Below are 23522 nucleotides of genomic sequence, written 5' to 3' on the forward strand. Positions count from 1 at the left end.
CATTGCTATTTGCCTTTAGGCAATATATAAATTCTGTGCAGTAAGACCAGTAATTTGATTGTACCCATTGCCAGTAATAGATTAATGTAAGCATTACTGCTGTGGGGTTGATTTGTGGATACATTAAGGCCATTCAGTAAATGAGCAGGGTAGACTAATAGCAGGGTAAATGTAGGACCCCGGTGAAAATAACATGGTTAAGTGCAGTGGAGTAAACTGTAACTTATAATACCGGTCAACTAAATACTCTTAATTGGTTGAGCAATTGTGTTATTATGGTTTATAATCCCAGTTAATTAATTAATGAATTTGTCCATGTTCCTATTTAAGCATTTTGTGTCTATCTGTTACATAAGGGCATACCCATAATGGTATGTGTTATGGTATGTCTATGCCCCTGAGCCATTGTAGGAAGACATGCATTCTCTCCTGGCAGAGTTGTTGTTTTATACGTAGGCTAAAAATACAACTGATGGTTGGATAAATTTGCTTCATACACTCAGATGAAGGGCCTATGAAATATTAAAGTGGGAATCTATTTTTTATCCTGTGGCCATAAAAAAAGATGAGTCCAGTTAACCAGGGCTGTACCGGAGGGAAGGAGAGAGATAAACTGTTTGCATTTTAAATTATACATGAAAGTGGGCTCTGGACTGTGAATTAAAAAGTAATGGGTGTACGTTTATTTGGAGGTATGTGAACTTGAGATTTTGAGTGAATGTGTTCCTACATGCTTGTTGCTGTTTATGCTCCCCACAGAGATTTTGAGTCCTTCCCAGTGGTGCTGCTGAGTGAGCAGCTTGGCAACACTTGTAAATAGACCGACTTTATGGAATGTAAAGCTGTAAACCCTCCGATGGATTAACTTGAATCCAGTCTGTATGGAATTTCTAATGAGCAATTACACTCACACAGACAGGGTTCAAAGCAATTAGTGTGGTAACTAGAATCAGCTTCTAGTCAAGAGCAAGGTGAGACACCTTGATCCCGGGGCTAGACCCTATCTTCCTTCTGTCTCTTGAGACCCCTCCCTCCTTCTTTGTGGCTTATGCAAATGACTAGGCACAAATTGACTTGATAGAGATGGGTTTATTCCAATCATGGCTGCCAAGGTTTTCACTAAACAGCTCAGAGAGAGAGGGCTGCCCTTCGGTGTCGCCGTAGAAATGACGATTTGACATCTGGGTGCTTGCTGTCCATCGTGTGGCAGCATATTGAATTTGTTTACAAGTGTTTTTCCCCCATCCAGTCCTTCGACACAGAAAATCTGTCCTCATTCGCAGACATTTCCAGTCTGTGAACCGAGCTCACCTATTGCTGAATGGCATAAAGAGCAAGTTGATAGCATGGAAGTTTTATCTCTTTATGAGCTCCTACAGGCAGAGGCTGCAGGGAAATTGGTTCTACCACTATCAAAGAGCAGATATTGCTAGGGTAAGGGATAAAGGAGTAAAAAAAAATGTCTACATTTACTATTTCTATATACTCTCATCTGTCCCTACACCCCTTTTCTCGAAGTGTATGTTTTTTTTCTGGTCTGTTGCCCCCTTCTATGTACTGAATCATCAAATCACAATTGTGTTGTTTGTTTCAAACTCTATTGCTTTCTAAGCTATTTCTGTAATCTATACTATGTAATGCATACAAAATGCCTTATTTTTCAGTTACATATTGTAGTGGTCTGGCTTGCCTCTGATGAGAACCATAGAGTTATCATCATTTCCCACTCTTAAGAGCTTGTAGCGATAGTAAGTAATACTGTGTCACGCTGTGATTTAAGCTACAATTTGAAGGGCAATTGCATCCATCAACCATTGACTCAAGACATTACCCAAAGCAAAAACAACAGTTTCTTCTTCTGCAAAGCTCATTGAGCACTTTGGTTGTTCTAGAACTCTCTTTGCGAGCCGACATGTCTAACTGCCCCTCCCCACTGGGCTGCCCGACCCACTTCTCAGGCTCCCCGGGAATGAAGATCTACATTGACCCCTTCACCTACGAGGACCCCAATGAAGCTGTTCGAGAATTTGCCAAGGAGATTGATGTCTCCACTGTCAAAATAGAAGAGGTCATTGGTGCAGGTATGGTGAATACATGTTAAGTAAAAATCTGTGTTTTTGTGTGCACTTTTATGTGCAAGGTGACTGTGCATTGCAATGTTTTCTTGCATTTCTGTGTGTTGTATGTATACGTCTGTATGCAAAAAAGCTTAGCCTAAATCTGTTCAAGGTCAAAAAGCCCAGCCATTTTGGCAGCCACATCAGATGGGAACATGTCAAGGGCCTATGTCAAGTGCACTAGCGGTATATAGGCCAGATACCCAGGGAGTTAACGGCATTAGAAATAACTCAAGCCTTTCAGCTTATTCCCTGTGCTTCTCTGTTTTTGTATAATATTGGTGTTGAACATGTTCAAACATGCATCATCCCTTTTTGTTTACATGTAAACCAGGTACAGACACTTTTGTTTTCTGTCTTTGTTTCAGAATGATCTCTTGCATCTTGTTAAAATGTCTATTAAAAATGATAAGAAGGTAATTGGGTGCTGATTGCTTTGTACTAAATTTGGAGCAACTGGAGACTTCAGCTTAGTGCAAGTGTCTTGAACATGCCCTTTTCCTTGGGACCAGACACATATTTTTTTTTACAGTCTTGAAGGCATGCTGATACCATATGTATTTGATCAAACAGAGGCTAAAATAACCTTGGTAATGCGGCTGAGCCTGGAATAGCTCCTAAACACTGGCCTACCCAGCAAGCTAGGTGTGAGGAAGTGACAGAGATAGGATAGGGGTAAGGATGCAGGGTGACTAACTAATTAAAGATTTCCGTTTTTGTTGATTTCACTGTGTGGTGTCTCTGCAGGACACCAAGGTGGTGATAATTAATCAAATGGGTTCCAGATATTTACCAGATTGTGCTTGCCTGTTATTCTTTGATTGGGGGATATGAAGAAACTTGGCAGTCTTTTAGGATAGATGACTCCTGTGAGTCAGAGGAACCACACTGTTAAGAATGTCTTGAACAAACAAGAAGAGTCTTAGACAACACTGAGCATACTTGTTCAGACTAAATCAAAATCTACAGTATAATAGCAACTTAGGTAATTCTGCTGACAGACATGAGATACCACACAACTTTATAAATTAAGATGTTTTGTTCTCATCAACTCTACTAAGCTGTAGTTTGATCGTGTTTCGCTTCTGTTTCTTTCCAGGTGAATTTGGGGAAGTTTACAAGGGCCGTTTGAAGCTGCCTGGTAAGAGGGAGATCTATGTAGCCATCAAGACCCTGAAAGCCGGCTATGTGGAAAAGCAAAGGAGGGACTTCCTGTCTGAGGCGTCAATCATGGGCCAGTTTGACCACCCAAACATCATCCGTCTGGAGGGTGTAGTCACAAAGAGCCGTCCGGTCATGATTGTCACAGAGTTTATGGAGAACGGTGCCCTTGACTCCTTCCTCAGGGTGAGTGATTTTTTTTTTTTTGTGAAAATATGGATGCACAATGCCAGACAAATAGTTATATGGGGTGATCCAAAGTCCTAAATGGGAGTTGAATGGAAACTTAGCATTATGGGAATGAGAAGCTAATTGGAGGTACATTGTTAAACAATCCCAGAAAAGGCATTCATGCTAAAAATCCAAATCCTAATTCAAATTGAAATGAGCCGTCTTAATCTATCCAGTGCCAACAGAGAATATGTTTCATGACAATGAACATGATTTCAATCATTCTTAATTTGAAAATGTCCACACTATCTAGCTTTATCAGCCTTCAATTCCTCTATTAATGCCTGGAGCTATTAATGGACTCTTCACTCCTCCTTTTGTAGTCAGGATTGAGGGGACATACAGCTTAATCAATATTCAGCTCGCTTTTTTTTCCCTCCCTCAATCTCATGGATTGGTGTTCTATTCCACTTTGATCTAGGGTGGGTTTAAATGGACTCTTTGAAGTTGGCTTTGCTAACCGCCACATCCGACTTGTGTTTCCATCGATCTCTCTTACCCTCTTATTTGTTACTGTGTTTCTGGGGTTCAAAGCTTGCTCTTCAGAGCATTCACACAGGGGTAAGGGCACCATGCCTGGATGTTAAAGAGATGGATGCCTGCCTGCCCGAATGGAACAATGCTCTAACACCTACAATGCGTATGATTGGCTTCAGTAATCCATTTTTGCTTATCTATTACAAGTAGACACTTCCCCTGGACATTAAGAGAAAGATAAAAGCAAGAGAGGAGCTCAGCTTGTTGATTTTCTAACGACAAAGGGCAACCAATAAACAATTCAAAACAAATGAAGGAATGGACAAAAAAAAAAAATCTGTCTCAAAATAAGTGAGTGGACACCATGTCTTGTCTCATTGTCTGCTACATGCGTGTACCCTTTGGTTGGGGTTATAATTATATACCGCAAAGGTTTTCTAATTCTAAAGGAGAAGAGCAGAGTCCGACTGATCAGCATTAAGGACGAATGCATTTGTGAAGACAACATAATTTTGGTAAAATACATCACAGAACAGTCCAAACATGTAGTTCATTTTGCACTGATATGTCCACCAAGAAAATCAGGTTCAAAGAATAGCAGTCTGGAATATACCAAGTCAGACATTTTTAGTCAACAGTGTCTTTGATTCAGTGAAGAACCAACATAATTAGTTCATTACCATTAAATGCGGTTATGCAAGCATTTACTGAAATCTCTCCATCCTCCAGCTATGCTCATTTATGCTAATCGTGGCAAAGATATTATATCTAAATAACCAACCATTTTCATTTGTTTTCCACTCTGTCCCACAGCAAAATGACGGTCAGTTTACTGTGATCCAGTTGGTGGGAATGATGCGTGGGATCTCAGCAGGAATGAAATACCTCTCAGAAATGAATTACGTCCATCGTGACTTGGCTGCACGAAATATTCTCGTCAACAGCAACTTGGTGTGCAAAGTATCCGACTTTGGCCTGTCACGCTACCTACAGGATGACACCTCTGATCCCAGCTACACTAGCTCTCTGGTGAGTACTTGTAATACTCATCTTTTCTATTTTGCTCGAGTGCCATTAGTAATCACTTTTACTCAAATACACTTTGACCGCATGTCATTTAAAGTGTCCGAACTTCTTTTTTTTTTCTGACATGTACAGAAATCGAAAAACCTCCTCAAAACAATCGCCATACCACTCAACACCGACACTGTCTCATTCTTTTTGAAGGTCTTAGAAAACTTTTACCTTTTCAGTGCGTTTCATTTCATGAGCTGTCATTCTCTCTTCTTCTTCATCCTCCTTCTCCCTCTTTCCTATACTCTGCAAGTCACGGACCGGAGGTCTGTCACATCTTCATTAGTGTGGAGACAAGCCTCCTCTGGGAAGGCTCCCTCTCTCTCGTTGGCATGCCCAGAGTGCAGCGAAACCAAAGGGCATTGCAGCCTCTCCGACTGACATCTCCCACCCCTCCTCTCTCGCACTCCTCATTCATTATTACTGGGGCATCATGGGAGGCTTTGGTTCCTCATTAACTCCTCCACACTACAGATCTGTAATTATTAGCAGCCATCGTTAGTTCATCTTCAGCCTCTCCTTGTCCTAATTCAAAACACACTTGTACGCCCTCGTAAACGCACGCCGGAGGTCATTAGGACTCCCGTCGTGCCCAAGGTTGTGTGTGAGTGTTTATTTGAGTGTTTGTGTGCACATATATGCAATGTTGTGTACATGCATGTGTGTCTGTGTATGTCACGTGTGCCTATGTACGTGTGTCCAGTATCACCTCACTGACTCTGCTTTAAGACCTTGGTGCAAATTATTATTATTTTTTTTTTTTTTTTTCTCCCATTTGGGCATCATGTGTTGCTGCCTTCCTTTTGTAAACTGTAAGGTCCTTTGTGGGTCAAATTGGCCCACACAAGATAAAGAGCATAGTCCTATTTTATTGAACCTAAAGGCAGATTTATTTATTTGTATCCCTATGTACAATCAGCTTATATTAAAAAAAAAAAAAAAAAAGAAGTATATTATACGCTATTTTCATTTCACTGAGCCATGTCCTGTATTTTACCTATCCACTTCTTATTTTGGGTTGACAGTCTCCAATGGCCCAGCACTCCCCTTGCTAACAGTGTTACCTGGGAAAAGGGATTTTCCTTTGTTTTATAAAACTGCTTTGGGGTTTTTCTTCCTGAAAATGATTAATTGTATACAATGTGAATGTACAGCTTTGTGGTAGCAGAGTATATATTATGAATAAATATGAATTTAATCTGAATATATTACGCTATAAAAAGGAGCTTATTTTCGGACTAGCTTCAGAGGTATTTCGACACATGCAAAAACTTGAGATCAAAAGCAGGCAGTCAAATAGCCCATGAGTCAGTGCTACCCATGTATGAAAGGAAAGTTCTCAAAATAATTTGTTTTCATCTAAACATAGGTGAAGAAACAAAACAACAAGACAATGTATTTTACAATGTCATTTCTCCCTCTGTGACTGAGCTGTGGCAGAAACCTCTTTATTTTAGAAATATTTTTCTATATCATAAACACACCGGCACAATAAACAGTGCAAGCCCAAGAGAAACTACCGATTGGCAGGAGGTGGTTGTCCAGGTGTGAACAGTAGCAGTGTCACAAAGCCAGAGGAGATATAACCTTGCATTGGTGTGACTGAGAGCTAATTGCTCCCCAGGAATAGCTTGCTTTGTATGCTTGACCCCTGTGGCTAAACCTTGCTGAATAGGTATTATTTAGCAACAAAGAGGAGCAGCACCTATGTTGTCTGCGCCGCTGAGCTTGCTAATAAAACAGGGTGTAAAAGGTGGGGATGGGATTATAGATTGTGGTTGGGTATTTTGATGTTGTTTAATGCAAACTCTCCAAAGTCTCCTCGAGGGCGTTATCTGGAGAGTCCACAGAGCTGGTGAGTTTTGAAGTCTGAACCCGGGGAGCCGTTTTGATGGTAACACACACAGGTTTTTCGATGGCGTGTTTTTTTTACTGATACAGATTTGAAAACAAGCACATCAAAGCTTTGGCAGTGCTTCGCTTTCATGAGTGCTGTCTTATTATCATACGCAGGCGTCAGTTCCATGACTATTTTTGTTGTCAAATCAAGAGAGCAGTTTTATTCAGATCTCACCACATACTGAGAGGCTTATGCCATCAATATGCCAGTTCTGTTTTTAAATTAAAGTAAATGTAATCACTTAACAGTCTGCAGGCAATTCATAAAGACAAAGCTGATATTGCCACAGACTTTCATGTCACTGTCCTTCGGATCTGACATACCCTGTGTTCTGAAGAACATGCACACAACATACATGTGACATGCATTGGGGGGAAGTTGGGGTCCATAGGTCCTCCACATGTCCTACAGGGTCCTATTTTGTAATTAAGCTATGCCTGGTTCATGCCCTTCACTCCACGACCTCTTTGGCTATGACCTGATTCTAACCAATCAGTGAGCAAGGCTGGCATTGCAGACAAGGCCCAAGGAATCAGGGAAATTAAATTGCACTGACAGGAGGTGATTTACATCGCCACCGACCTCCTCCTCGAGCAAATTAATCACCTCTTTCCCTCCACTGCTTTTCTAATTTTTGCCTGCAATTCTAGGCACACCAATGACAGTCCCTGCGGTGTGATGCTGGATGTATGGTTGGGAGGACGTGCTGGTAATTGTTATAACCCTGGATGTGAGTTCACTCTGGAGCAATGTTGTGGAGATTCAAACAGAAGGAGGCTGTCCTCCCTCTCTGTTGGCTGCTCACCAAAGTCGTGATTAATTAGGCTCACAGGACAATACTTGAACTGCACTGGTCTTGCTAAGGTGATGTGTGTTAATTAATTTAAAGACTGTGTGTGTTTCATTGCGCCAGTGGCTTTCTCCCATTTGCATTTGCTTCCCTGCTTGATTACATATACTTGGTTAAAAATCAACCCATAGGCCTGGTGAGATGTGAGTGACCCTGCTTTCCTGATAAAAGAGCAGAGGAAAGATTTCACATTACTCTCTTTATTCACCAATCCATCAATCAGAGTCATCAATCCATGCATCGATTTTTCTCTTTCATTTTTCTATCCGTCTACCTATGTCATTTTGAGGGTTTTTCTAGGGAAACATGGCCCTCTCAGGTTAGATGTGATTCATGACGGTGTGTGGTGGTGATGGCTCGTATGTTCTGCTCTGTGCCTTATGTTCATGGGTAAGTGAAAGTCTGAGATTTGTGCATGGTCACAGGCATTGGTTTAATACAGTTTGTGGCAAAGATAAGAGAGCAAGTGGTTGAGAGGGAGTTTGTGTGTGTCTGTGTGTTTGTGTGGATACAGTATGTTTCCTAAATCTGGTGTGCAAGTATAGCGTGTCAAGCCTATAACAGCTTGGACAAGGGGTGTTACCCTTTTTTATTGAGAGTTCATGCCCCCAGGGCAACAGTGAGGAGGGCAGGCATGGGTCAGGAGTTTCTGCAGTTGCCCCAGCTGACGATGTGGAAAGGCTGCCATTGCCTTGATTGTCACGAGATATGTGCTGCATGTTGTGGCTAAGTGGGCAAGTATGTGGTTAGAGGTGTGAGTTTGTGCTGTGTTCCTGGGCATACACATGCATGTCCCCTAGGTATTTTTTCTGAGTGTGTTTGTGTGAGTGTGTTTGCTTGTGTCATTGAGGCTGAGAGAGGTTGAAAGGCGAGGTTACACAGAGCCAGTAACAAAGCTCATCCGTCAAATCCCTGTGACCTGAGTGACATTCTCTCAGCTTCGCTCCAGTGCTCACACTTTGTGGACAGCGTTGCTGTTTCTGTCATTTGTCTGTTTTCTATTTGCATCCTTTGCCACTCTCAGTGGCTCCCGTGCACTTTTTTGGCCTGTCTTTTCAACTTGTCGTGAAATATTTATGCACTAGGAGGTAAGGGGACAGAGCCTCAGTGTAAACAAGCAGTGAAATGGGAACATGTCCATATGGACGGGGCCAAAAGAAAACAAAGGCACTTTCTCCTAGACTCTTTTCTCATGCATCACATTTTGCACGCACATTTTTCTCCCTTTTTTCTCTCTGATTTGTCGTTCCCACAGTACCTTTTCATTGCCAACTCCCTCCTTTAGCTTCTACTGTATCCTGCACGTCGAGATGCCAGGTACTTATTTCATGTGTCTCTGGAATAGCATGTAGCGAGGTTCACACTCTCCTGCACAGATCCCCTACCTTTCCACCCCGACAAGTATGAGTCACCAGTGCAGTGACCAAGCATGATCCCCTACTGACTTCCCACCTGAGTGTTATGCCAAGAACTGAACCAGTCACACGTAACAAAATCCTCAACTTTCCACTTTACTCAGTTTTTCATCTCTTGATTTGGTATTTAGGACTAATTAAGATATTTCCAAGATAATTTCATTCAGATCATAGAATTTAATGTTCTCACCCTTGAGGTAAATGTAGGAACACAAAGCATCCAAATTGAAATAAATCTGAGTATATAAGAGGTATAAGAAACATGATCCATACGTGGTCCGTGCGTCACATCGGGAGCCACCATCCAAAGCACTCGACATGATTTATAACTTTTGTCATGTTTGCTGCAGTCAGTAGAAGGTGGGCATTGATTCGCCATCTGTGGCTGTTTGACTGCATTTGCATCCAAACAGGATTCACAATGTAGTAAATCCTGCTCACTAAATCCATGAAAGAGATACCTTGATGTTGGTGAGCCTGTGTCTCCATAAAAGCACAGATTTTATTTGTTGGTTAACCACAGCAGTAACTTAAACAAAGCTTTTGGTGGGCTAAATCTTCAAAATAAAAGCAGTGACATAACCACTAGGTTTTTCATATCGTTCTAATTAACCGGGCCTTCACAACTACCTTCCCAGTAGCATTAAAGGGTTTGCTCCATTTTGATAAGACTGTGATGTAATTGCCTTCTTTTTTTTTTTTAGAAACTATGAGACCAAGGTAATGTTCTAATATTATTAGGATTGGTGCTAATCAGATAGGATACTTGCTCGGGTTCATTTGATGGTGCCAGTAGATGCTTCAAATGTTGAGGTCTGTTGGTGAGGATTTCTTGAGGTAGTTTCAATTTCAAACAAAACAGAATAAAGTAATGCGGGTGGGGACAATTATTCAAGTAAAAAGACATACTGTAGCAGGCTCTGGGAAACACAGTGAAGCTGAACTGAACTCAGTTGTGCGCTGAACAAAACATTTAAAGTTATGAAAAAGTAACTCATAAAATTACCATAGGTGGGAGTGAGTCAGACTTTTCTGAGAGAAGTTTAAATGGTACAATGGGCTACTTCTATGACATGCAAATGCAATTAAGAGAGACAAAGATACTGTCTCCAAGATGTCAAAACAAATCTCCATGGTAAGGTTGCTAAATCACCCTCACCACTGTGTAGCGTTGGTGGTTTACAGCCATGAAGGCAACAAAAATAATCTTGCATCCTTTGCCAGAGAAGCTACATTAGACTGATTAAAAATAAGCCAATGAATGTCATGATAAGGTCTGCATTCTGCATGGCATGTGTATGTATACAGTATAAGGCATTGAAGTGGAGATGAGCGCTTTGATTTTGCAATCTGTACAAGCTGTTGAAATTAATGTTTGCCAAATGCTATACATAGCTATAGAAGTGAAATACTGCATGTGTACTATAACAGTGATTAAATTATATTAATATCAACAATATATTTTTACTGGATGGTTCATTATTCTCACCTGGGGTTGACACGCACTAAATATATTTACCAAGGCAAACTGGTTTTGTTTTGTTTGTTCTATAGTGTTCAAATAAACTGCACAGGTTTCTGCTGCACCTTACGGCTCAACACAACACAGATAACTATTATCTCTATTCTAATTAAGTATTGACCTATCAGTCGTACAATAATCTTTGCTCTGGAGAAGCACTAGTCAACTTTACCCCTCTTGAGTTAAACATTGAGCACTTGCTAAGCCTCACCCCCTTTAGGAAGTGTTAATACTTATAAAGTTTTGCATCCTTGCAAAGAAAATTCTTAGTATTTTTTTTAAGGAAATAGATCCTTGATTTTAGACTGACATAACTCAGTGGAAACTTCTCATTTTGCTTGCAACCTTTTGATATCCCTAACTATTGCCAACAAAGCAACTGCCATCCCTTTTAGCTAGCTAGGTTATTGCGCTAACGGTATCGTCACTATAATCAATGAGTTAAAGATGAACTGAGAATTAAATCTGGCAATAAGTGTTAAAACAGTAAGACAGCTCTGAACAGCTAATTTATATCATTTTTAAAGAAACATGTGTTACATGTGAATTTACAAATTCACTATCTTGGGTTTTCTATAAATATATGACATTTTAGACTAATTTAATTTCTCTGTTTTAAATCATATGATATGATATATATGATTAAACATACACTAAACATACACTAAAATAGTGCAGCATCTTCACTCTTGTTCTACTGAGTGGTAGGTTAATGTAACCTGAGTGGATTTCTCTTTATCGCAGCAATTATTTTTGAAATGGGATCAGAGTGGTTCAGACAGAAGGTTTCTGGCAATATGAGGGATACGTTTTTTGTTTTAATCTTTGTCATGATTTCTTTTTTCAGAAGTAGAGCAATCAAAGAGGGTTTTTCTGGGTAGATGATATTTTTTCATTCCCCTCTTTTAATGTGCCATGCAATATAGAGACATTTTTAGAATGCATTTGTTAATAAAATATAAAAACAAAGACTTTCTCTGCCAAATATCAAAATGTCTGTTTGGGATCTTTGGAATGCAAAATAAAACACTGACAAATGCTTTTCTCAACTTTTGCAATACTTCCCTGTACATATGGTGAAAGATCTGTGTCCTTCTCCCCACCAGACATTCCCATGCATGTCTGAGGAACCAACATCTCCGCCACCAACCCACTTTTTTTTTGTTTGTTCTATTTTTCACCCCATCTTTCTGTGTCACTCTTCCTCTCTGCCTCTCTCTCCATCTCCTTTACTCTCCTTCTCACTCTGTTTCGGCAGACATCCAGGGCAGATCGTTGCTCTCAGGATTTCATTAAAACGATGTTGATGGAGCACTCTGCCCAGCCTAAGTAAATGTGCTCAAGTCCATTTGAGTGTGCATTGTTTGGAAATGGATTACTGAAGTTGGAGGAGTAAAGGCAAAGAGAAGAGGAGAAAAAACACAAAGAGAGGGAGATCTACATATTTGTCTTCCAGATGAAGGAGAAAGTTTATTTGGAATCTCTAAAATAGCTTCTGTGAAGTGAAAAAGCAGAGAAAAAACAAAACGCTGGACTTTTCTTTTTCAATTACTGCTAGCTTATCTGGGACATTGCTGCATGTTAGTGACAACTGTTCATTGTACTGTGACAGGTATACATGTCCAAGATTTTACTTCACTCTGCATCAGCATGTCGGTGACAGTCTACAAGAAGTTATCTGGCACATTGGTGGATTCATAGCTCAAGCTATTGCAAAGACATGACAGGTGTTTCATATCCGAGCAATGTTTTTCGGCATCTGTGCACACACACATTACCAAGCCAAGGGACCATAACAGACACCAGTAAATGCTCACATTACCTGACCACCAAATGTTTATTATCCTTCATCATTCAGCTCTGGCTGTCATAGGAACACACTTGTCTCGCCATGATACCTCTTGACCTGACAGTCACAGCACATCTTTCCAGTCGCGCTTCAGACGTATCATTAGCTGTCACAGGCGGTCACAACCAGGTGAAACAATTCGCGTAGTGTGATCTTGCTCCAGTGACATAAGGGTGACGGCACACTCCCGTGTCGGCTCCAGCTGTTCTGGATGGGAATTTTGTGTGAAAACATGGTTGGATGTGTCGTCCGCGAGCATGCGTCATGTGGCAAGGGGCTAAAAGGAAAACAACCCAAATTTTCTGATGTATTTTTCTGATGAAGTTTAGTGAATATAAAACACACAGTATATGGTAAGTTGTTGCACCTTCAGGGGCCCCTCGCTTTTTCTTCCTAGTGCCAAAACTTATCAACCAGAAAATAGACCCACCCAGTTTCGCTGGGAAATCGGACACTGTATGTCACACACTTTATTTATCACAGACTGAGTTTTGTGAGGTATCACTAGATATCATTAGAAATCACTCCTCTCAGGCTTCGAAGTTCTGCGGCTGTAGTGTCCGTGCGGTCTGGCTCGTCTACACACACTTGGAGTCCTCTGTCTGAGATCATAGGAGTGTGTGAATTCTACTTTAGAGGCAATATTTCACTTCACGCCAAACAGAAAACAGTTTGTTCCTTTTTCAGTAGCCAGTACAATATAGCATATTCAAAGTCCTCTCCCCGTGCTTCAAGGCTTCACAAAGCACTTGCGCTTTTGTGTTGACATTAGGTCTGTTTTAATTCCCATCATCACTTCTGCTACCCCTCAAATCATTCCCCATGGCATTAATGCTTTTTCGACTGAAAAAGTCAAGACTTTTTATTATGTTTTTGCCTCGTTCCCTGTATGCATGAGCTGTTCAGCTCTTCATGTTATTAAAGCAGGATTTTGGCAGAGCTATCACTGGCCCACAGCAGTAATTACTAAAGGTTTGCGTAGCTGCCTCTGACTCACTTGCCTTAGAAATGTTATTACTAAAGTCTGTCTCATTGGAGGCGCACAGGGAGCTTCTTGTAAAGCCTGTGTCTTTGCTCAGGCCATTCCAGCGACATTTAGCTCATATCCCAACAGGGTCCTGGGGCATGAGACCAGAAGTACAAAGTGAGGATGGGAGCGAGCAAGTAATGACAAAGAGAGGGTGTAATGGACAGCGTTTTGCTTGGAGCAGCTGTTTTTTTTTTGTATTATTATTATTCTGCTTTTATTTCTTCATTTTTCATCTCACGTATGGTCATCCAAACAAAACAAGTGAAATGAAGCATTGCCCCTGACAATGTGACTGATGACGAAGAGGAGGATTGGTCATTTTATATTGTTGGAGGGTAGATATCTGGCTTGTCTGCGTAGTTCTGTTGCCCTCAGACAGAAGAAAGGGCAAGAGAAAGTGTCCTAGGGTCTCAGTGTAGATGAAACAATTCAGATATGAACTAGTGTGATATATGAGAAAAACACTAAAGTCAGTGGGGCTTATATAGACTTTATTCAACTATTGATCTCTTCCTCTCTGTATTCTTTCTTTCTCTCTCATGTTCTCTGTCTGTCACACACTCACACAACATCACACTGCACCAATGCCTAATTCCTTCAGTGCTTCATGTCGTTCTCTCCACTGTGATGTGAGTGTTGCCTCTGCATCCTGCAGGGTGTTGTGATCCCCATTCAGGGTCAGATGTTAAAACTCTGCTCAGGGTCGGCAGCATATCCAATGTCAAACCATAAAGAGGGGCTCATTAATGAGGTCAGCCTCTCCACCTCTGCATTGCCACACAACACAGACCTACAATGCCTGATAATAATACACAGTTGTGCATAGATGTATAAACCTGTTTATGGTTATTCTTGTCTTATTCTCAAACATACAGTGAGCCCACAGAATGGAAACACTCCCAAAAAAAAAATGCTGTTTCTCATTCTCCTCAGTCATCACTTGTTTCTCTATTTTTCTACCCCTTTCCCCCTCTCCCTCTGACTCCTCTTCCCCTCTCGCGTTCTCAGAAAGCAAGCAGGAACAGGGTGGTTTGTGTAGGTTTCTCTCGGGTTTGTTTCCAACAGCAGCTTATCTGCAAATGCTCAGGTTCAGCTAATTGGCATTATCAAGCTCAACTCAGATATAACGGGTGTTATTTGGGGGGGGGGGGATGTGGGGGATGTGGGAGTGTTTATGTGTGTCTGTGCGTGCACACACTCATCTCTGTATGTGCATGTGTTCCCAGCTGTGTCTGTATATATGTGTGTGTGTGTGTGTGTGTGTGTGTGTGTGTGTGTGTGTGTGTGTGTGTGTGTGTGTGTGTGTGTGTGTGTGTGTGTGTGTGTGTGTGTGTGTGTGTGTGTGTGTAATTTTGAACAACCGCCTGTCAATTTCAATCAACAGGACGCGTGGCATGCCAGAGGCCCGGGTAGCCCAATTACAGGCAGACACGCGCGACGTACGAGCCGAAGCCCAGGCCTGTCTTCCTCTATTCAAACAGGGGTGTGGGAGAGGACACACTAAATGTAATGTTGTTCGATGACTGTTGAGAGCAGCTCCTGAGACAGATGCAGAATCTGTGCATGTTTTGGCTGCTGGTCGATTGATACACTAGGCAAATGAGGGGATAAAGAGTTAGAGGGATGGAGTAGGAAAGTCGAGACAAGTGCTCTGGTGTTTAGGGTAATGTTCTGAAACTAAAAATGACTCTCGTTTCACCGTCTGCCCCTTTGTTCCTTTCTTTTTTTCTTCAGGGTGGGAAGATCCCAGTAAGGTGGACAGCACCAGAGGCCATTGCTTACAGAAAGTTCACCTCGGCCAGTGACGTGTGGAGTTACGGCATCGTCATGTGGGAGGTGATGTCTTTTGGAGAGAGGCCTTACTGGGACATGTCCAACCAGGATGTAAGTGCTTTTAACTATTAAGAGGCTGTATAGTCATAGCATTATTTTCTTTTGAAAAAGGATATTGGGGCAGGACATTAGACATTGGGTGATCTGCAGGGTGTCACATATGGAGAGAAAGGCAGTTTTGTATGATAGGACAGGCAGGCGTTAGTAAATAAGTGTGTTAAGCACTAATTCACCATGAACCAAAACTGAAGATACACCTTTTTTAAGAAGTAGCAGTTTTCTAGGAGGTTTAAGTGCCCATTTCATGAGAATTTTAGGAAAACATCATAAAAAAAGGAACATTTAAATTGGGCTTCATCATTTTATCAACTTCCATGGCATATAAAAAGAAAATAACTTTGAATCTGAATAAACAGCCTTGTTAAATAGAACAGCTATTTCCGTACAGATGTGGTTATACTGTATTCACTCCATAGATACGCAATCAAGGATAACTCATACGAGAGGAAGCTATAATAAATCACACATTTATTATCAGCCCCCCATCTCATCGCATCATCACTAAAGATGTCCTTGACTCTGACTTTGAAAGCAGACTTATTATGGGCACCATCTCACACTATCCCCTTTCCTTCCTGGCCAGCTTTTGAAAGCAATGAATGATTGCTGAGAGCTCTGCTTTGTTCCCCATGTCCGCTTGGACAAGGTCCACCTCACAGGCACCAACACAAACACACACAACCGTTGGATATAGTCCCGTACTATGAGGTCTCTCTCCCTAAGCTGCCTTAGTGAGACAACTAGCCAACCATCAGGCTCTATGGACCTTACTCCATAAGGACCGTCCAACCCGGCAGATGTTGCCTCAGTGGGCCAGCAGCAAACACTGCCTGGTGGGATTGGCACCACTCAGCGTGTCCGGCTGCTCAGTCCACACACTTGTATGCACTTTCCTTCTCCATTTTGCATCCTCTCACACACCCACATAAACACGTTAACCACTGTCGCTTTAAATTCCTCTTGCTTTATATTGCATCAAAGCCGTGCTCTATAGCTCCTCTTACCCCCTCCTTGCCTCCTCCTCTCCTCCATATGCACTATTTGTCAAGATTCTGCTGAGTTGCACTCGGCTCTGGGGTGTAGTTGGCAACCTACAGCGCAGCCCCTAATTTTTAATGATAGGATCTTTTACACATCATTTTACATCAGAATTTTATCTCAGCTAAGAAAAGATTACATCTACAGACAGTGTGGATATATAGATACCGGTGAGCATTAAGTCCATCACTGTGCAATGCAGCATTCTGGGTAACCTTTAGTAAGGATGCAGCGCTATTTGTTCCAGTACCAAAGCACACTTGTGATTCACAGTTTAGTTTTGGCTTGTTTCTAAAGTTGTGTAACCACCGTTCATACAATGGAAAGTTTAAACACAGTTTCCATTGCTTTAAAATAATAAAGGTTACAATATAATAATCTACTTTCAACACCTGTTCTGGATTATTCATCTTCAATCACATCAAGCTCCTGCAAATATTTCAGAATAAAAATACAAGATTTCTGTCTACTGAAAGGCTAGAGGCCTTTTAATTTGAAACAGATACTAGAAGTGCTGGGTTTGTATTTACAGCATGATGCAGTAACTTTACCAGGGCAAACCTGAGCAAAACAAAAGAAAAGCAAACATTTTATTTCCTCATTTGGAGAAATAAATTGCCGAAGTGTTTTTCCGATACACGGCAGCACTACACCTATGACCTTTAGTTTTTGTGGTGTCTGAAGTAGCTTCCTAACAGCAGGTTAAACATGCTTTAATCTCATATATTCAATTTAATGTAATTGTTTGTACTTATATTATAAACCATTCATTATAGCTGGCAAAAAAAAGTGTGACTTCTGCCAAAGTCTCAAATTTGCCTCAAGGTCCGATCAAACTTACAAAACACTTGACTCTTACTCTGACTACCCTGAAACTCTCAGTCTTAGCTTTTCTCTAACAATGCCAGGACAGCTTGAGAAGCCTTTAAGAGACATGTGTCAAGAGGCTGTTCCTCACAGTGTTAATTATATGCAATCTGCCCATTCCCCCATCGAGTCCTTTCTGGCTTGACACTGCCTCCACTCGCCTTTCCCTCTTTCTCCTCGCTCTGTCCTCCAGGAGTGACATGTGATTGGCTCGAGTCAAGAGGAAGGGTCAGCCTGAATGCAAACTGTCACTAGAGTGACCAGTGAAAGTGTTTCTATAGAGGTGGTAGTGGGGTACTGCCGGGGTTGTTGTGTTGAAGCAGTGAGAAGTGTGCCATAATTACAGAGCGGATATGGTTCATGTAATTACTCACTGAAAACTCAGATTAGTGTTTTGTTTTTAATAAAGTACTTCAGTCACTTTTAGACCAAACAGCTCTGGGGACTTCCTGAGAGGAACTACCCCCTGTGGAGCTCCCCGGAGAACTACAAACTTTTAAGGGCTTTTTTTTATTATTTTTTATATCCGCACCGCCGATAAAAGCACTGAAATGATAAAAGCTGGCCGATGGTTGGCAACATTTCCTCTGCATAACATACAACAGCAGTCCATCTGCTTTTTTTCTTGTTTGAATTTTTTTTTTAGGGCAAAGAATAAAGGGATGGTGTGAATTGTTCAAGTGGGGTTGTATGAGGTACTTATCAATAGTCAGTGTATTCGTAGATGGGGGTCAGCATGTCCCAGTTTGTAAAAGCAGCCAGCTATACCTGCATGGAAGCTAAGCTATGTACTGCTGTGGACAAGGTCAACAACAAAATGTATTTCAGCCACGTAAATAAAACCACACCTTAAAATATCAGTTAAAGTATACTCTATTTTCACCAGTTTACTTTGTCTTCAGGCAGCCCTTTCCCATGGGCGAACTGAGGCCATTACATCGCACTCTTCAAACCCACCTGACTCCATTGTAAAAAACTGTAATTTTACCTCGCAGAACACAGGAGTTACTGATCTCCTGCTACCTCAATTGTGAGCTAGTTTGTGCTATTTTGTGACTTAGCTGTTTGTTCAGATCCAAATTGGTCCAATGGTAAAGCAGAGAGCCAATAACCGCACATTTACATCAATGTAGTCCAGAAAGTAACTACCCTTAAAGTAGGAGCTAAAAATGTCCCCCAAAAATGTCATTCTAATAACAACAATGATTCTCAGTTCCTGCAGTGCAGACACAAAAAAAGTGAGAACTTCCTCCAACAGTTTGCCAGCCACTTCGTAGAGAATTACTATGCAGTAACTGACAGAAATGGTTTGTAATTAATGTGTGTACCTGATATGCAGTGTACAGTATATGATGTGCAATCATCAGTGGTCTTAATTTCTGCATAGATATCATCTTAAATAACTCCTCCCATCCCATCTTCCCTAGGTGATTAATGCTATTGAGCAGGACTACCGTTTGCCACCTCCCATGGACTGCCCCAGTGCCTTGCATCAATTAATGCTGGACTGTTGGCAGAAAGACCGCAATGTACGACCCCGCTTCACCGACATCGTCAGCACCCTGGACAAGATGATCCGTAACCCCACCAGCCTCAAAGCTGTAGCCAACATTCCTGCAGTGTAAGTAAAAACACTTCATACCCAACACACACTTTTACCCGAAAGTTGACATTAAGTACACACAAATATGCTTTTCATCTCTTTATATATACAGTTTTTACATAAACAGTTTTTGCACAAACTTACCCAGCATGTACATGCTAATTTTTTTTAATCCTCTCATAAAATAAACATGAATTTATTACTGTTGATTGCATCAAACCTGAACTTTTGCCTCCCAAGAATTTTTTTCCCCCTCCCATCTAACCCCTATACCGGCTCGAGAGAGTTTCACTTTTTTACCCAATAACGAGCAAAACATGTTTTTAGAAAATAAAAACTAAACATATGGAAATGTCTAATTTTAATATTTAACACATATTCCGAATGTTTATTTCTCAATTTGAGACACCATCGGTACTTATTTGTTTTTATTCGGACTGGATATGATTTTTGCCAGTTTTGGACACCTGATTTTGGACAATTTCAGCCACCTTTCCGCAGAAATCCTCTCGAGCTCAGCCAGATTCGAAGTGGTCTGTCTGTGAATTGTGAGCTTCAGGTTTCTCCACAGATTTTCCAGGCTTTGGCAGGGGCACTGAGAGTCATTCAGAGACTAGTCCTGAAGCCACTTGTTTTGGCTATGTGCGTTGGGTTGTTGCCATGTTGCTAAAAGTGAACTTTTGGCCCCATGTGAGTTTGAGTTTGAGTTTGTGCAATGGACCATTTTTGTCTTCAAGGTCCCTTCTGTATTTTGCTCAGTTCACTGTTTGCTTTTTTAATTGTGGCAGGCTGCCAAATATTTGACTGAGAAGAATCACCATTGCATGCTTCATTGTAGGGAAAGTATTGGCCAGGTAATGATTGGAAGTCAAGCAAGAAATGGAGGTTTTCACTCACAATACCAAATGTCTTTTACATTTTTTGTTCTTTCATAACATTTTTAGATAGATAGCTGCCAAGATTCACATAATAAAAACTCTCTCTCTCTCTCTCTCTCTCTCCCCTTCTGCGTCTCATACATCCTTTCACACCCACCCACGCAAACACCGATACCACAGTTATTATCCATCTCTTTAAATCCCCCTTGCTTAATATTGCATCAAAGCCATGCTTTACCTTACCCGCTCCGTCTACCTGTTTTTCTTTCCTTCAGCCCTTCTCAGCCACTGTTGGACAGATCCATACCTGACTTCAACACCTTCAGTTCAGTAGAGGACTGGCTCGCTGCCATCAAGATGAGCCAGTACAGAGACAACTTCCTCAACTCAGGCTTTACCTCCCTGCAGCTGGTGGCTCAAATGACCTCAGAGTGAGTTTGCCTGCTTGCGTGCAAATGAAGAGTTCCAAACCCATATGGCACTTGATGGGCACACTTCGATAAAATGACTCAGTGTCAAGATCATGTATTTTTAGCATCAACGTACCGAGTGACTCAACTCGCTCAGTGACTGCATCAAGGTGAAGCCTGTGTGGATGATAAAAATACTCATTACAGAAACTAACATACTGACTGTGGTAAGAATACTTACATCTGTGATACTTACGCATTATGACTTTTATCTCATAACTAATGGTGATGGGTCATGAGTTTAAAATAGTCATTAAATCATACAAAAAAATCGTATAGCTTTTGCAACTGTTGCCTTAAAAGACAGATGTCCCTTGTTTTACCGGTGGATGGTAGTGAAGTATTACTACTGTCCGAAGGTGGTGGTAATGCTCCCAAAAGCTGTTTGCCAACTGCCATTAAAACTCACGAGAAAGAGACGAAAGACATGTTACTGTCAGGTGTCATAACGTGTGCGTGGCGCTGAGATTGGATGCTACGGTACAAACAGTAGAAATATATCTTAAATCTACCACAGCTATGCAAAGTCATTTGAGAGCAAAGCATTTGGCAGATAGTCCATCCACAGATTAACAATCAATAGCTAACTTTGTCACCAGGAAAAGTACGTTTGATGTTAGACATAATGGTCCCCATTTCAAAGTTTAATGGTATTTGTTGAACCAGAGTTTATGGTGTCATAAATTAGCATTTTCTGTTAATATTTTTTCAAAATAGATACGGATGTAAATTATTGAAATAGACATTTCTATGAGGTATATTGCTGCTGTTTATGTAGAGTGTTTCAAAGTTTGGGCCATGACATTTCTCATAACACTTGTAGTACGAATAGACACAAATATTGCACTTCATTCATTTTAATTAACAATGTTACTTGGTCTACAAATTTATGTGAAAATGTAAAATCATTCAAACATTTTTTATTAAAAATGTATGCTTGGGGCTTTGTAGCATTTATGCAGGATTTTGCATTGCAAAAACATGCATTACTGAGTCTTATCTCAAGTGATAGAATTCATTTTGTAATTTTGTGTTTTCTGTTCATTGCCACTAGCTTTCCATCCTTAAATTGTGCTTTCATATATAGTGACGTTAGGACTGTAAATGCACCAAGAAATGATGGGCGTTTTTTGCTGGAATAATCGCATCGTATTAAAATGATCCATTCCATCTCACGTATGATGGAAATCCTTTCATCTATTTCTTCAAAATATGTTCCTGCTTTTCAATTTATTTCTCTCACTCTAGGGACTTGCTGAGAATAGGAGTGACCCTGGCAGGCCACCAGAAGAAGATCCTCAGTAATATCCAGTCAATGAGGGTGCAGATGAGCCAGTCACCTACAACTATGGCATGACTACAGGGGGCGCTGTGCCACGGAACGGGCAGCATTCACAGGACCAACAACAATAGCAGCCCTCGAATGACCCCCGATCCATCGGAACGCGCCAGAGTCGAGACTATTGTCTTAATCTAATCCACTACCATGACAACAGGAGACCAGGGTCTACACTAACACATGGTTAAAATCTGTCACACTTCATGCAATCCACACCAGGCGTTCAGGGTCCAGACTTGATACTGTTTCTCCATTTATCACGAAAGGAAGATGGGTGTCAGTTGTTGTGGTTATGAACTACAGTTCACGTCATTGTAAACCAAAATAACTTCAACAATCAGACATCGGCACTGGGAACTTGTCACAACTTCAGACTGTGGTAAAATGAGTGATATTGTACTTCTGTATTACCTGGATTAGAAGATGTTAAAATTGTAAACAGAAATGTGAGACATTTAGAAAAATGTGACCTGTGATATTACCCATACTGTCGTCAGTTGATGCAATGAAGATGCCTTGACCTGGCGAGAAATAAGTCCCAGAAGAAGAAGCAACTACCAGTAGAAATAATTAGAGGGAGAAGTATACAGGGATGTACAGTGCAGCACCATTTTCAACTTCCATATCACCTTTTGCTTGTTTAAAGATTTTTGAAAAATGTATTGTAAAGGAACTGGTGAAAATTCAGAGCTGAGTTATATTTTTTGTCTTTTACCATTTGTTGGTTTGTTTGTTTGATCACTATAGCAAGATGCCGCCCACTTGTATTTTAACTTTAACACTACCTGTGGAGTTCTGGGTGGAAGGCCTCGCCAAAGGACTTCTTAACCAGCCCCGCCCAGATTCAGAGAATATAAATATGTTTATCTCTTGCTAAATATGATTATATCTTTCATAATAAACCTTCATATTGAAGGTGATATATATGAATATGTATGTACAGAACTCTGCTTGCATTTTTGGCAAAGACATGTTGACTAGATTGTGATTGACACATGCAATGTGTAGATTACTATGGTGCCCTGGTTTCCTTTGGACAACTCAATGACAGTCACAGGGTTGTACTTCTCCATGTTCCTGGGACTCAAGGACAATTTTGACTGAATCTAAACTGGAGAAAACGTACAAGGAATCATGGGGAGAAAATTGGTATTGTAGATCTGTATGAAAATTGCTGTAGAGGTTAAAATAATTGACTAAATATCCATTTACTGGAGATCATGTTAAATGTGGGTGTACACATGCTGTCTCTTGCTGGTGAGCACTTACTTGTACAGATATGTTTTATGTTCCATTTAGTTTTTGACCTGTTGTTTGTGTTGCGAGTGGTCAGCACCATCCAGAGGGGAGTGACACATCATGTCTTGGCCAGCCCAAATTCATGGTAAGCACTCGCTGATCACACAGAAAGAACACAACTTCAAACTGTTTGATTTTATTTTGGGCAAATCTAGTTATGGGTGCTGCAAAATATCCAAATATCTTGGCCAAGGCGAGATTTTCAACAAGTTTGAAATGCATGGGAGAGTAGCTAATCACAGCACTGGAAATCAGAGTGAATCAGCATCACTTCTCAACACACTGAAAATTAACATCTGGGTTGGGGTCTGCCAACAAACGCCTGATGCCATTTTGAGGAACACAAAGACTTAAACAGCCCACATGGGCTCACTACTCAGAGTGTAACACAGCCTCCGATAGCCTGCTGGAGCTAAGCTGCTGAGTTTATCTACTATGCACTCTGACTATATGTTGTTACCATATTTTTAGGCAAGTTGAAGGCAAATACCATGGTACTACAGCGAGTT

The 23522-nt window shown here is 41.0% G+C and overlaps 1 protein-coding gene across 2 annotated transcripts in view; it reads left to right on the forward strand.

The window, feature by feature from the left end:
• Positions 1-23522, forward strand: part of LOC138636778 (ephrin type-B receptor 1) — a 41677-nt gene that overhangs the window by 16136 nt on the left and 2019 nt on the right. The window contains exons 5-11 of one of the 2 annotated variants that reach the window (XM_069725005.1): positions 1893-2081; positions 3217-3464; positions 4800-5015; positions 15361-15510; positions 18852-19045; positions 20181-20336; positions 21624-23098. In XM_069725005.1, coding sequence (XP_069581106.1) covers positions 1893-2081; positions 3217-3464; positions 4800-5015; positions 15361-15510; positions 18852-19045; positions 20181-20336; positions 21624-21732 — 1262 coding nt within the window. In that variant the 3' untranslated portion in view covers positions 21733-23098. The remainder of the gene's footprint in view (positions 1-1892; positions 2082-3216; positions 3465-4799; positions 5016-15360; positions 15511-18851; positions 19046-20180; positions 20337-21623; positions 23099-23522) is intronic. The other variant, XM_069725006.1, reaches the window with a different exon arrangement.

Source organism: Brachyistius frenatus, unplaced genomic scaffold (assembly GCF_029030835.1).
Source record: "Brachyistius frenatus isolate BFR_SWC_R1_liver_20210118 unplaced genomic scaffold, ASM2903083v1 Contig_406, whole genome shotgun sequence".
Taxonomy (NCBI): Eukaryota; Metazoa; Chordata; class Actinopteri; family Embiotocidae; genus Brachyistius; species Brachyistius frenatus.